This window comes from Amblyraja radiata, chromosome 18, assembly GCF_010909765.2.
Source record: "Amblyraja radiata isolate CabotCenter1 chromosome 18, sAmbRad1.1.pri, whole genome shotgun sequence".
NCBI lineage: Eukaryota > Metazoa > Chordata > Chondrichthyes > Rajiformes > Rajidae > Amblyraja > Amblyraja radiata.
The window spans coordinates 33,764,553-33,777,051 of NC_045973.1; the positions used below are offsets into that span (position 1 = coordinate 33,764,553).

The following is a 12,499-nucleotide window of genomic DNA, read 5'->3' on the forward strand; positions in this document are numbered from 1 at the left end:
CACAAATTAAAAACAGAATTCAATCCAAAAACAGAAAATCATAAACACAGTGTGATAGGACTCTGGCCATGGCTTTCCCTGTGGCTGCCTTCCATCTCACCAAGAATGAATGAGAAGTGGTATGGTAGGGATGTTAACAGTGAGCATTCTCACTTGCAGGCAGCATGTCAGTGAGGAGAAGAGAAGTTGTCAGAAAATGGATGGTTGTGTGGGAAGGAACTGCAGATGCTGATTTATTCCAAAGAGAGACACAAAGTACTGGAGTAACTCAGCGGGTCAGGCAGCATCTCTGGAGAAAAAGGATGGATTACGTTTTGGGTTGGAACCCTTGTTCAGACTTTGTGTCTATCCTACCCTAATAGATTTATGGAGATTTGTTTGTATTCTTCACCACCACACAATCATTAATTTTTATGTATGTAGTTCTTTGCTTCGGGTGACCGCACTCTTAGTCGAAGGTTTGTTAGTTCAATTCCCGCTCCAGAGACTTGATCCCAATAATCTAGTTGAATGGATTCAATAAAAGACCATTTTAATGTGACTTTTAACTCTACCTCATCTCCTACATTATCAAACAAAAGATTGGACTCCAAGAACATAAATCAGAAATGCCTGCCTTTCCGGCATTTTCTAATTTTGGTTTTCAACTAACAGTGGTCCAACCTCAAAATTGTGTTGCAAATCTCTATGATTGTGAGGTCTTAAAATATTGTGGCCTGTGATGGCAGGCAAGGAGCTGAGAATTCCTGATGTTCAGATTGTAAACCAAGCCCAAGTTGGCCTACTTCAACATACCTTAGCAACAGTAGACCAAGTACATGTTCTCCAGAGATGCTGCCTGATCCTCTGAGTTACTCCAGCATTTTGTGTCTATCTCAAGTACATCATATCAAGCTATGGGACCAATTGTTAGCACTCCAACTCTGAAGTGGTGGCACCATGAAAAGGTTGTGTCGTTTATTGTTTTAATCTACAAAGCGGCGCAATTTTTAGTTTATTAATTTCCCAGGCATTGCAGTTCCTTCCAATGTTCTACATGTAGTTGAGTTGAACATTTGTTGAATGAGATTTGAATGTATAATCCAACCAGGTAATCTGTTCTCCGCTCATAGTCATTGTGATGATTTGGTTTTGACAACTGTATTTATGCTATGAATTTCCTTAATTATACAGTCTATCGGGAGTAGTTTTCATAGACTGAAGACGAATGTAAGAAAAGATAAACTTTGAATAACAGGCAAGTGCAGATGTAAACACCCATCTTCCTTCAGGTTATTCTGCAAGTGAGGTTACCAGATACCAAACCTAAGCCCATCTACATGGTACACATTTATGACAAGTCAAGAACCTGAGGACATTGGTTTAAGATGAGGGGGGGAAAGATTTAATAGGATCCCGAGGGGCAACTTATTTACAAGAACGGTGGTAGGTACACGGAATGAGTTGCCGGAGGAGATGGTCGAGGCTGGTGCTATCACGATTTTTACTAAACATTTGGACAAGTACATGGATAGGATAGGTTTAGAAGGATAAGGGCCAAACACAGGCAGGTGGGACTAATGTAGATGGGGTCTGTTGGTCGACATGGCCAAGTTGGGCTGAAGGGCCAGTTTAGAGGCCGTATGACTTTATGACTCTATAACATGGATCTATCTGTGCACGCATTCTGAATCTCCTTCACTCACTTTAAAAGCACTGAAATTCTTCTCTAATGCGTGTAGTACATCTGAAGAGGCCAAGAAGTTTGTTGACTATAATTTTCAATAATGGTAAGAATGTAAGTGGAGGGGGAGGGAAAACGGGTGAAAACGGGTGCAGAAAGGTCACCGTTGCTTTACCTGCTCCCTGGTATTCAGATCCCCAGTGGAGGACACCAGACTGTTCACTCTTCCAACCACAGCTCTTGATTGAAAGTCACAGTATGGAAACAGGCCTTTGTCCTACCAAGCGCATGCTGACCATTGACCATCCGTTCACACTGGGTCTATTTTATCCAACTTTCACGTTCTTGGAGTCCAATACATTAGGGAAAATTTTACAGAAGCCAATTAACGCATGGGTTTCGCTGAACACCTCCACTCAGTCCGCCTAAATCTACCTGATCTACTGGTTGCAAAACGCTAACTCCCCCTCCCATTCCCACACTGACCTTTCTGTCCTGGGCCTCCTCCATTGTCAGAGTGAGGCCCAGCACTAATTGGAGGAACAACACCTCATATTTCGCTTGGGAGGCTTAAACCCCAGCGGTATGCATTTTGACTTCTCTAACTTCAAGTAACTCTTGCCTTCCCTCGCTCTCCATCCTTCCCCCATTCCCAGTTCTCCGAGTAGTCTGACTGTCCTCGTTTACATTTTATCTCCGTTTGCTTTGTTGTTGCCGTCTCCTAGCTAGCAATAACCTTCTACATTTCCCTTGAGCTCCGTTCCCCTTTGTCTTGTTTTCACATCTTACACTTCCTTATCTCTGTATCTCCCTCTCCCCTGACTCAGTCTGAAGAAGGGTCTCGACCCGAAATGTCACCCATTCCTTCTATCCAGAGGTGCTGCCTGTCCCGCTGAGTTACTCCAGCATTTTGTGTCCATCTTCGGTTTACACCCGCATCTGCAGTTCCTTCCTATAACCTATAAGCCTGTGCCTCTTTGGAGTATAGGAGGTAGCCAGAGCACCCGGAGGAATCCCACGCGGTCCCAGGGAGAACACGCAAACTCCGTATAGACAGTACTCATAGTCAGGATTGAACCTGGGTCTGTGACACTGTGAGGCACGGCTCTACCACTGTGCTGCCTTTTTCCTAGTGCAGACGTCACAGTGCGAGCGGGTGACGAGGACTGCTCCCGTTGTCTACGTATCATAGTCGTGAAACTGAGATCAATACTTTTCTTCAATATTTTATCTTTTTATTTGCAGTAACATCTACACCCTTTTTGACAAGAAGTGAGACAACATGGAGTGCGTACAAGTAAATAAAGAGGCGGAAATGGTGGAGATTATTCCAAATGGGAATCATGTGGAAGATCTGACGGTGCCGATTAAAACCTCCACAGAGGAGGACAGGTGGGTGAATGCTGATTTCTATCCTCATTGAACATGGTCAGGGGTTCTAAGTTTCTATGAAGAGTAATGGGTCACCAACCTGACACAATGGGCTCCATTGCTCAATGCCAGGAGTAACACACATTGGGATATATATGCTGTGCACTTTCTCTACTTCTTTCCATGGTACGCATCAGCGTCTGAGGGTAGAGATAGCACAGTCACAGGAAATATGTGGTGACTTGAGCAGAGAGGGCAATAATGCCAAGGGCTGCCCCTCCTTCAGTCTCGTCTCTTCTGCAGGAGATAGCAGAGTGATGCCTGGAGATCAAACAGAGGCCAAGTTACATCAAGCTAGTTGGAAAACAGAGCAGGCGCACAAAATGCTGTGGCGGGAATCTGAAACGGAGAAAGATTATGCTAGAACTCAGCGGTACAGGAGGGAGTAAGAGTTGATATCGTTAAAAGACCACAAAATGCTGAACTAACTCAATGGGTCAGGCAGCATCTCTGGAGAACATGGATAGGTGACTTCTCAGGGCAGTACCCTTCTTCAGACTCAGTCTGACCAAGGGTCCCAGCCCGAAATATCACCTATACCTGTTCTCCAGAGATGCTGCCTGACCCGCTGAGTTACTCCAGGACTTTGTGTCCTTTTGTGTAAACCAGCATCTGCAGTTCCACATTTCCTCTTTCTCCCCTCTACCATCGGGCAAAAGTTACAGAAGTGTGAAACACACATATCTCCAGTTTCTTCCCAGCTGTTACCAGGCAACTGAACCATCCTACCAACAATTAAAGAGTGGGCCTGAGCTACTATCTACCTTATTGGAGACCCTTGGACTATGTTTCATCCAGCTTTACTGGACTTTATCTTGCACTAAACATTATTCACGTCATTCCCTTTATCAACTATCTGTACACTGTGGACGGCTTGTTGTAATCATGTTTTGCCTTTCCATTGACTGGTTGAAAGAAGCTTTTCACTGTACCTCAGTACATGTTGACAATAAACTAAATTAAACAACTTAATATCAAGTCAAGAGAGTTTATTGTCATGTGTCGCAGACAGGACAATGAAATTCTTGCTTTGCTGCAGCACAACAGAATATTGTAAGCATAAATACAGTACAGTTCATTGTGTCTATATACCATAGACCATATATATACACATAAATAAGCAGATAAAGTGCAATAGGCTGTTATAGTTCAGAGTTTGTTTGATGGCGAATTTAATAGCCTGACGGCTGTGGGGAAGAAGCTGTTCCTGAACCTGGATGTACCAGATTTCAGGCTCCTGTACCTTCTACCTGATGGCAGTGGAGAGATGAGTGTGTGGCCAGGATGGTGTGGGTCCTTGATGATGTTGGCAACCTTTTCGAGGTAGCGACTGCGATAGATCCCTAGGTCAGAGCCGATGATGGACTGGGCAGTGGTCACAACTTTCTGCATTCTTTTCCGCTCCTGGGCGCTCAAGTTGCCGAACCAAGCCACGCTGCAACCAGTCAGCATGCTCTCTACGGTGCACCTGTAGAAGTTCGAGGGAGTCCTCTTTGACATACCGACTAATCTTCTCATGGATTACTTCACGTCACAACTCAGACGTCATTCCACCAGACATAAATCAACCTTGCGATGCATCTAAAGTGCATTTGGTAGAGCAGGTCTGTGCTGTGGTAGTCAGCATGGTTCAGAAGACATGCATGTTGCTTTCTTTAGTATGCAAAGTCACAGGATACAAGGATGGGCAGGTCATGCTAAAACTCTGTTTATTGGGGGCCATTGTTAGATTGTGGAGATTTTTGTCAGCATTTACAGGAGAAATGCGATTGGACAAGAGAGGTATAAAAGAGATTTATGAGGACGTTTCCAGAACTGGAACATTTTATCAATGAGGAATATTAAATAATCAGGGTTATTTTCTTTGGAATAGAAGTTTATGAGGGATCTAACATTATGAGGAGCCTCAATTGAGGAAATAGAAAGAGCCTACTTCCCGTAGTTATATCAAAAACATGGGGCATGGGTTTAGCGGGAAGAGTTATAGAGCTGCATAGCATGAAAACTGGCCCTTTAGCCCAACAGGTCATGCTGGTCATATTGGCATTCTGGGCTAGTCCCGTTTATTTGTGTTTGCCCCAAATCCCTCTGAACTGTTCCTATCCAATGTCTTTTAAATGTTGAAATTGTTAAATGTCATAGATGCGGACTAACCTTTGAGTTAAAAATTGCCTCTGAGGACTGTTAAATTTCTCTTCACTCACATTACGCCTATGGCCTCTAGTTTTAGAGTACCCTGGGAAAAAGACAGTAAGCGATCACGATTTTGCAGGAGGAAAGAGTGTTTTCACCTGCAGTTATTTGATGCTCGCTGTTTTAAAGGGCAGAAGTCCTCGACCTTTAGGAAGTATCCGGAGGTATACTTGAAGAGCAGTGACCACAGGACCACAGATCAAGTGTCGGGCGGTGGGATTGAGTGGATATTTCTCAACTAGCACAGAGACAGTGGGCCAAATGGACTCCTCCATCTTGGTGTGACTCAGTGGCCTTTCCATTGTCAACTCCATGCTTGGAGGATCTTTCCTCGGAGATCCAGAGATTTATTTCTTAGATGAGAACGACTTGCTCAGGGTAGGGGAATCGAGAACCAGAGGACATGGGTTTAAGGTGAGGGGGGAATATTTAATAGAACCTGAGGGGTAACTTTTTCACACAAAGGTTGGTGGGTGGGTGTTTGGAACGAGAAGCCGGAGGAGGTAGTCGAGGCAGGTACTATCGCAACATTTAAGAAACATTTAGACAGGTCGATGGATAGGGCAAGTTTAGAGGGATGGATATGGGCCAAACGCAGGCAGGTGGAACTAGTGTAGATGGATATGTTGATCGGCGTGGGAAGTTGGGCTGAAGAGCCTGTTTCCATAATCTATGACTCAATAACTCTCTGACTTTCAATTGGACCAGTCCATTTTGGAAACCTTGGACTGCAGCTGAAATTGTGCTTCAATCACTTAGTGCTATATCTTTCTCGCGTATATTGTATTGTATTGTATTGTATTGTATTCAAATTTATTGTCATTGTCTCAGTTAGAGACAACGAAATGAATTTCCCTTACAGGCAGTATCATAAAAATAAAAATAAAAATAAATAAATAATAATAAATAATAAAACATATTAAAAATAAAATAGAATTTAAAAATCCAGCACATAACTGTTTTAGGCATTACAAGTGTGCTCTGCAGAGCCCTCCATCCCAGCTACACTGAGATATAAGGCGTTCTTCACTTCTATTCAATTAGTTTGGAAACAATTCACTCTGACATCATTTAGTGACAGTGGAACACACCAGCCCTTTTCATTTCTTTCATTAGAATTACACTTTCCTTGCATCTGCTCCAGAAAACCACTCGGACTATTTATTTTGGAAAGTATTATCAAAAATAGTGTCAATGAGCCAAAGTTAAAATTGACATTTTAAAGGATTTTTCTGCTCTATTTTAAAGTTCCTAACATAAATATTTATTCCTGCCCTTCAAAGAGTCACTTATGTAGAAATGTCGTATTTGAATAAATTTCCTTTTAAAAGCAAATGATTCTTTAAACTTTAGACTTTAGCGATACAGCACAGAAACAGGCCCTTGCGGCCCACCAACCTGCGCCAACCAGCGATCCCCATACGCTAGCACTGTCCTACACACTAGGGACAATTTACAATTTTACTGAAGCCAATTAACCAACAAGCCTGTGTGTCTTTGGAATGTGGGAGGAAACTGGAACACCCGGAGGAAACCCACGCGGTCACAGGGAGAATGTACAAAGTCCGTACAGACAGCACCTGTAGTCAGGATCAAACACGGGTGTCTGGCGCTGTAAGACAGCAACTCTACCGCTGTGCCACTGTGTTGTCCGTCCACTTGTTCTGTGAGTTTTCCCCTTGATTCAAACTCGAAGAATGTTCGTAACGGGTCCGTAGGAGGCTGTCGGAGTCCTCAGATATATCGTAGCGGCTCGTTATATCAGCCGTAGGTACTCGGGGCATTAAATGTTGCTTTTTTTTTGCCTCCTGACTATCTTTTTACTCGTGGACATTTTTTGTCATGCTGGAAAAAACGTCCTGACTTACCTGATGCCCTGAGTACCTACGGCTGACATAACGAGCAGCTACGATATATCTACAGACTCCTACGGACCCGTTACGAACATTCTCCGGGTTTGAATCAAGGGTAAAACTCGGGAGAATTTGTGAGCAGCTCGGGAAAGTGGGACATGCCCTTAAGTGTCTAGGGATTGTTTTTCAACTGCTTGTGCTGTTCTCCTAATGAAGAATATATCACTGTGTGATTAGGAACTCTCAGTTCCTTCCAGGCTTCATGATAGCACACTAGTTTCTGAAGTGGAAGGTTGTGGGTTCATGTCTTGGTTCCATCGGCTGGAACAAAGATTCCCAGCTGACATTCCCAGTGCAGTGTTGTGGGAGTGCTACAGTGTCACAGATGCAGCCAATTGGATGAGAGTCAAGCGTGTTTAATTATATGTACTGTCAACAGAACAATGAAATTCTTACTTGCAGCAGCTTAATAGGTCCATCAACCTAATACACACAGATAATATATATAATTATTACAAAACGTTCAATAAGTTAATAGCTGTAAAACTGGTGCAAAAAACGAAGTTGTTAGTACAACCAAAGACAGTCGATAGTAGATCATAGATAGAGACAAAATGGTGGAGTAACTCAGCGGGTCAGGCAGCTTCTCTGGAGAAAACAAATAGGTGATGGTTCGAATTGAAACCTTTCTTCACACTGAGTCGGGGGAAGGAAACCAGAGGTATGAAAAGGTTCAGAACAAATCAGAACCAGCACCTACGAACAAGGAAAGATGGAGCCCACAATGGGTCTATTGTTGGCTGCGGAAGAGGTGATACCGAAGAGATATATGGATGCGAACAGTGGAACTGGCTAGGGCGGGGGAGGGGTGGCGATAGAACATCACAGTTGCTGAGGTTAGTGTGGTGTCCTGTTCAACAGCCTGATGGTTGTTGGGAAGAAGCTTTTCTTGAGCCAGTTGGTCACTGTTTTCAGGCTCTCTACCTTATTCCTGATGGTAGGAGCGTGGCCAGGGTGGTGTGGCTTTGATGATATTGGCTGCCTTTTGCCTACAGATCCCTTTGGTGGTGAGGACAGTACATGTGATGGCCCAGCGTGTGTCTACCAATTTCTGTAATCTCCTCTGTTTCTGGAGTTGATCTCTTAAATTCCTTTGAAGGAGAATTTTCCCTGAAATCCTGGCCAATACTTACCCTTGTCCAATAGACTCAAAGGAGGTTAGCTACAAGGCTGCATCACATGTTGGGGAGCTTAGAATTGGAACAGGTAATAGTAATGACTCTGAAATCCCAGCTTGACCCGTGGAGAAATTAAATTCAAATAATTAAATAAAGTTTGAATAAAAAGCTGGAATCACTGGAGATGTAGCACATGAACAGGCCCTTCGGCCACCGAGTCTGTACTGACCATTAACTACCTATTTTTGCATTATTCTTAGATTAACTATACTAAATTTGAATAGTTGAATAAAGTAAGAATAAAAAGTTGGAAGCACCAGAGATATAGCACAGAAACAGGCCCTCAGCCAACTGAGTCTGCTGACTATCAACTACAGTATGTAGGAAGAAACTGCAGATGCTGGTTTAAATCGAAGATAGGCACAAAATGCTGGAGTAATTTAGCAGGGCAGGCAGACTGAAGTCTGAAGAAGGGTCTCAATCTGAAGCGACACCCATTGCTTTTCTTCAGAGATGCTGTTTGTCCCGCTGAGTTACTCCAGCGTTTTGTGTCTATCTTGTGACTATCGGCTACTATTTAGCTATTGTTACATTAATTCATGTAATTTATTCATGTTTTTCAGAGAAGAAAATTTGTCATCATTATGAAGTCTGGTCATGACGTGACTTTAGACCCAAACAAAATGGTTACTTAAAATAGTCGACACTCTGAAGTCTGAGATGACACTCTGATATGGCCAAACACATTGTTAATTTCAGATACAATTAGAAATAGTATCTTCCTAGCTTTCTCCTAATCCCACAAGATTGGAGGTTGACAGAAAAAAAACTAGTTTATAGACCTTTTAATATATTTACTCATTGTGCGACCCGACAGGTATGAAGAAAATGAAGGTCATTCAGCCGAGTGTGATGAATTTCTGCCTCACTTGAATACTGAGAAGAAGCCAACTCGATTTACAGATGTAAGTTTCATTGGTGTTTGTCAAGAGAGCTGTGTTCCTTCCTGATTGTTGATTAGTACGGGTGTCAGGGTTAATGGGGAGAAGACAGGAGAATGGGGTTGAGAGGGAAAGATAGATCTGCCATGAATGAATGGCGGAGTAGACTCTAAGGGCCGGATGGCTTAATTCTGCTCCTGGAACTTATGGAAGTGCTGATGTGGTCAGTTGGATCGAAGCAGATCTTTGGTAAAAGATTGCCTCTTGGTAGAAGATTATCAATCAGTAGATTTGCTTTCCCTTTTGGTTCTCCATGCTTACGACACTTCTTCCATTGCAGTTTGAAGGAAAAACCTCCATTGGAATGTCAGTGTTCAACTTGAGTAATGCCATCATGGGTAGTGGTATCCTGGGACTGGCGTATGCGATGGCCAACACGGGCATTGTCCTCTTCCTGTAAGTACACCGTTCATCTATTTTAATATTTTTGCATGCTCGGGGTCACGTGCCGCCCATGCTAACGAGAATAGGCTGTTCTCCACTGTTTTGTGTATTGACTGTTCCAAGAACATTGTTATGTTTCCAACAATATGCTGTTGTAAAGTGTTCTTCTCTAAAGAGTAACTCTTCCTCTTTTCCTCTTCTTCCTGTGTGGAGAAACCTCACTACTTTCCACCAAAGTCAACAGCTCTATCCCCTGTCAGCCATAGGTCAGTGCTGCATCAATGCCAAACATAATATTTTGAAGACTCAAGGAATTGCAGATGCTGGTTTTACAAAAAAGACACAAAGTACTGGAGTAACTCAGCAGGCCAGGCAGCATCTCCAGAGAACACAGATAGATGGTGTTTCAGGTCTTCTTCAGACTGAAAATGGGTCCTAACCCGAAATGTCACTCCAGAGATGCTGCCTCACCCATTGAGTTATCCAGCGCTTGTCTTCTGATATTTTGGGAGATTTTCTTAAAAAATGCAATGAATAATTGAACTGGATCTTTCAAGTTCACAAGTGAATCTAAAGCTTAATATAATAACAAGGAACTGCAGAAGCTGATTTATAACAAAGATGGACACAAGGTGCTGGTGCAACTCAGCGGGTCAGACAGCATCTCTGGAGAACATGGATAGGTGATATTTCAGGTCGGAACCCTTAACTGCCACTATCATATCTTCCTCTGTCACCACCCCTTAACATTGCCCCTCTCAACTTAAAGCTATGCTCTCTAGTCTTTGAAATGTCCACACTGGGTAAAGTGTTCTGACTATCTAACCTCGTGTTCTCAATACGATTCTTAAGGGGACCTTGTATCAGAAGATACAAAATGTTGGAACAGAAAGGTCTATCCCCTTGTATTTTGTGCAAGCAATGCTTAGCCTGCCTCAGCGCTCTGTGTGTGTGTGTGTGCCTATGCCTTGCATTCGGACAACTGGAATGCAATGCAGCAAACCGCATGATCACAGATTCAATTATATTAAATAAAGTCACAATACAGGGCGGCCACAATGGTGCAGTGGTAGAGTTGCTGCCTGACAGTGCTTGCAGCGCCGGAGACCCGGGTTCGATCCCGACTATGGGTGCTGTCTGTACGTAGTCTGTACGTTCTCCCCGTGACCGCGTGGTTTTTCACCGAGATCGGTTTCCTCCCACACTCCAAAGACGTACAGGTTTGTAGGTGAATTGGCTTGGTAAATGTAAAAATTGTCCCTAGTGTGTGTAGGATAGTGTTCATATGCGGGGATCGCTGGTTGGCGTGGACTCAGTGGGTCGAAGGGTCTGTTTCCGTATCTGTATCTTGAAACCAAACAAAACTAATCTAAACATGCAAGACTCTCTTGGCGTTTAATTTTGATGTTGAATGTCTGCTCCTATAGCAGTACACACAGCGTCAGTTTTGAATTCAGTGGCAGCATTTCAAACATTTGCTGTATTCTAAAAATGGGTCAGTCTCTAGTCTTGGAATGGATACAGTGTCAGATCGCCAGTTTGTCACAGTCAGCAGGGAATCTCTTCCCGAGTTGAAGTTGCAGTCACGCTGAGAGTGTCCCTAATGCAGAGGGAACAGTTGGCTTTTGCTTGGGTATCTTGGGAGGAGAGTCAGAGTAAGAAGTTAACCAATAACAGATAGTGTCCTGTCCCATTGCAAGCCACCTGATTTACATCACAGTCTTTGAAGTATTATTGAGGTGCTTTAAGGACGAGTATACTTTAGTTTGGAGATACAGCGTGGAAACTGGTCCTTCAGCTCACTGAATCCACACTGCCTAGTGATCATTGTACATTAGCACTATCCTACACACAAGAGACAATTTACAATTTTTACTCAAGCCAATTAACCTACAAAACCTGTACGTCTTTGGAATGTGGGAGGAAACCGGAGCGCCTGGGGAAAAACCTTGCGGTAACAGGGAGAATGTACAAACTCTGTACAGACAGCACCCGTAGTCAGGATTGAACCCGTGACTCTGGCACTGGAAGGCAGCAACTCTACGTCTGTGCCTCCGTGCCTCTTCCAACAAAGACACCATGTAACTACAGAGGGAGAAATAAAGATACGATTCATTAAGAGCTGGTGCAACTTCTGTAAATCATATTTATTCTCCGGCTTAGTTTATACAGGGCTGTACTTAAAAAAACAGTACAGTGATCTGACAAACAGAAAAATACCAATTTACAATGGTACAATGGTGTTTTATTTCAAGTTCGTTCAAGTTCGAGTTCACATTTATTGTCACATGCACAAGTTGGTACAGTGAAATTTGAGTTACCATCCAGCCATATGAATAAAAAGAACACAATACACAATATAATTTAACATAAACATCCACCACCGTGGAATCAACATTTCTAACTGTGATGGAAGGCAATACCATTCAGTCACTCTTCCTCCTTTGTTCACCGTGGTCGGGGGCCTTGAATCCTCCGCAGTCGCCGCTACGGATGGCCCAAAGTACAAGCCCTCTCGTCGGGATGATCGAAACTCCGATGTTGGGACAGATCGGAACACACTCTGCAGCTTGGAGTTCCCTAATCGGCCGCTTCTTACCGGAGACCGCGGCTTCGGATGTCCACAGGCCCCGCTGGATGGAGCTCCAACACTGGCGATCCTCGGCAAAAGATCCCAGGCTCCGCGATGTTAAAGTCAGCACCGCACCCGCGGCTAGAAGCTCTGCACATCGCAGCCCCATGTACCAAGCTACAGTGAAATTCATTTTTTTATACGGTTCAGCACGAGTATCACTA

The 12,499-nt window shown here is 43.5% G+C and overlaps 1 protein-coding gene across 2 annotated transcripts in view; it reads left to right on the forward strand.

Moving 5' to 3' along the window:
• Positions 1-12,499, forward strand: part of slc38a3 (solute carrier family 38 member 3) — a 107,507-nt gene that overhangs the window by 22,584 nt on the left and 72,424 nt on the right. For both annotated transcript variants that reach the window (XM_033037085.1, XM_033037086.1), the window contains 3 exons: positions 2,909-3,055; positions 9,196-9,283; positions 9,600-9,715. In XM_033037085.1, coding sequence (XP_032892976.1) covers positions 2,946-3,055; positions 9,196-9,283; positions 9,600-9,715 — 314 coding nt within the window. In that variant the 5' untranslated portion in view covers positions 2,909-2,945. The remainder of the gene's footprint in view (positions 1-2,908; positions 3,056-9,195; positions 9,284-9,599; positions 9,716-12,499) is intronic.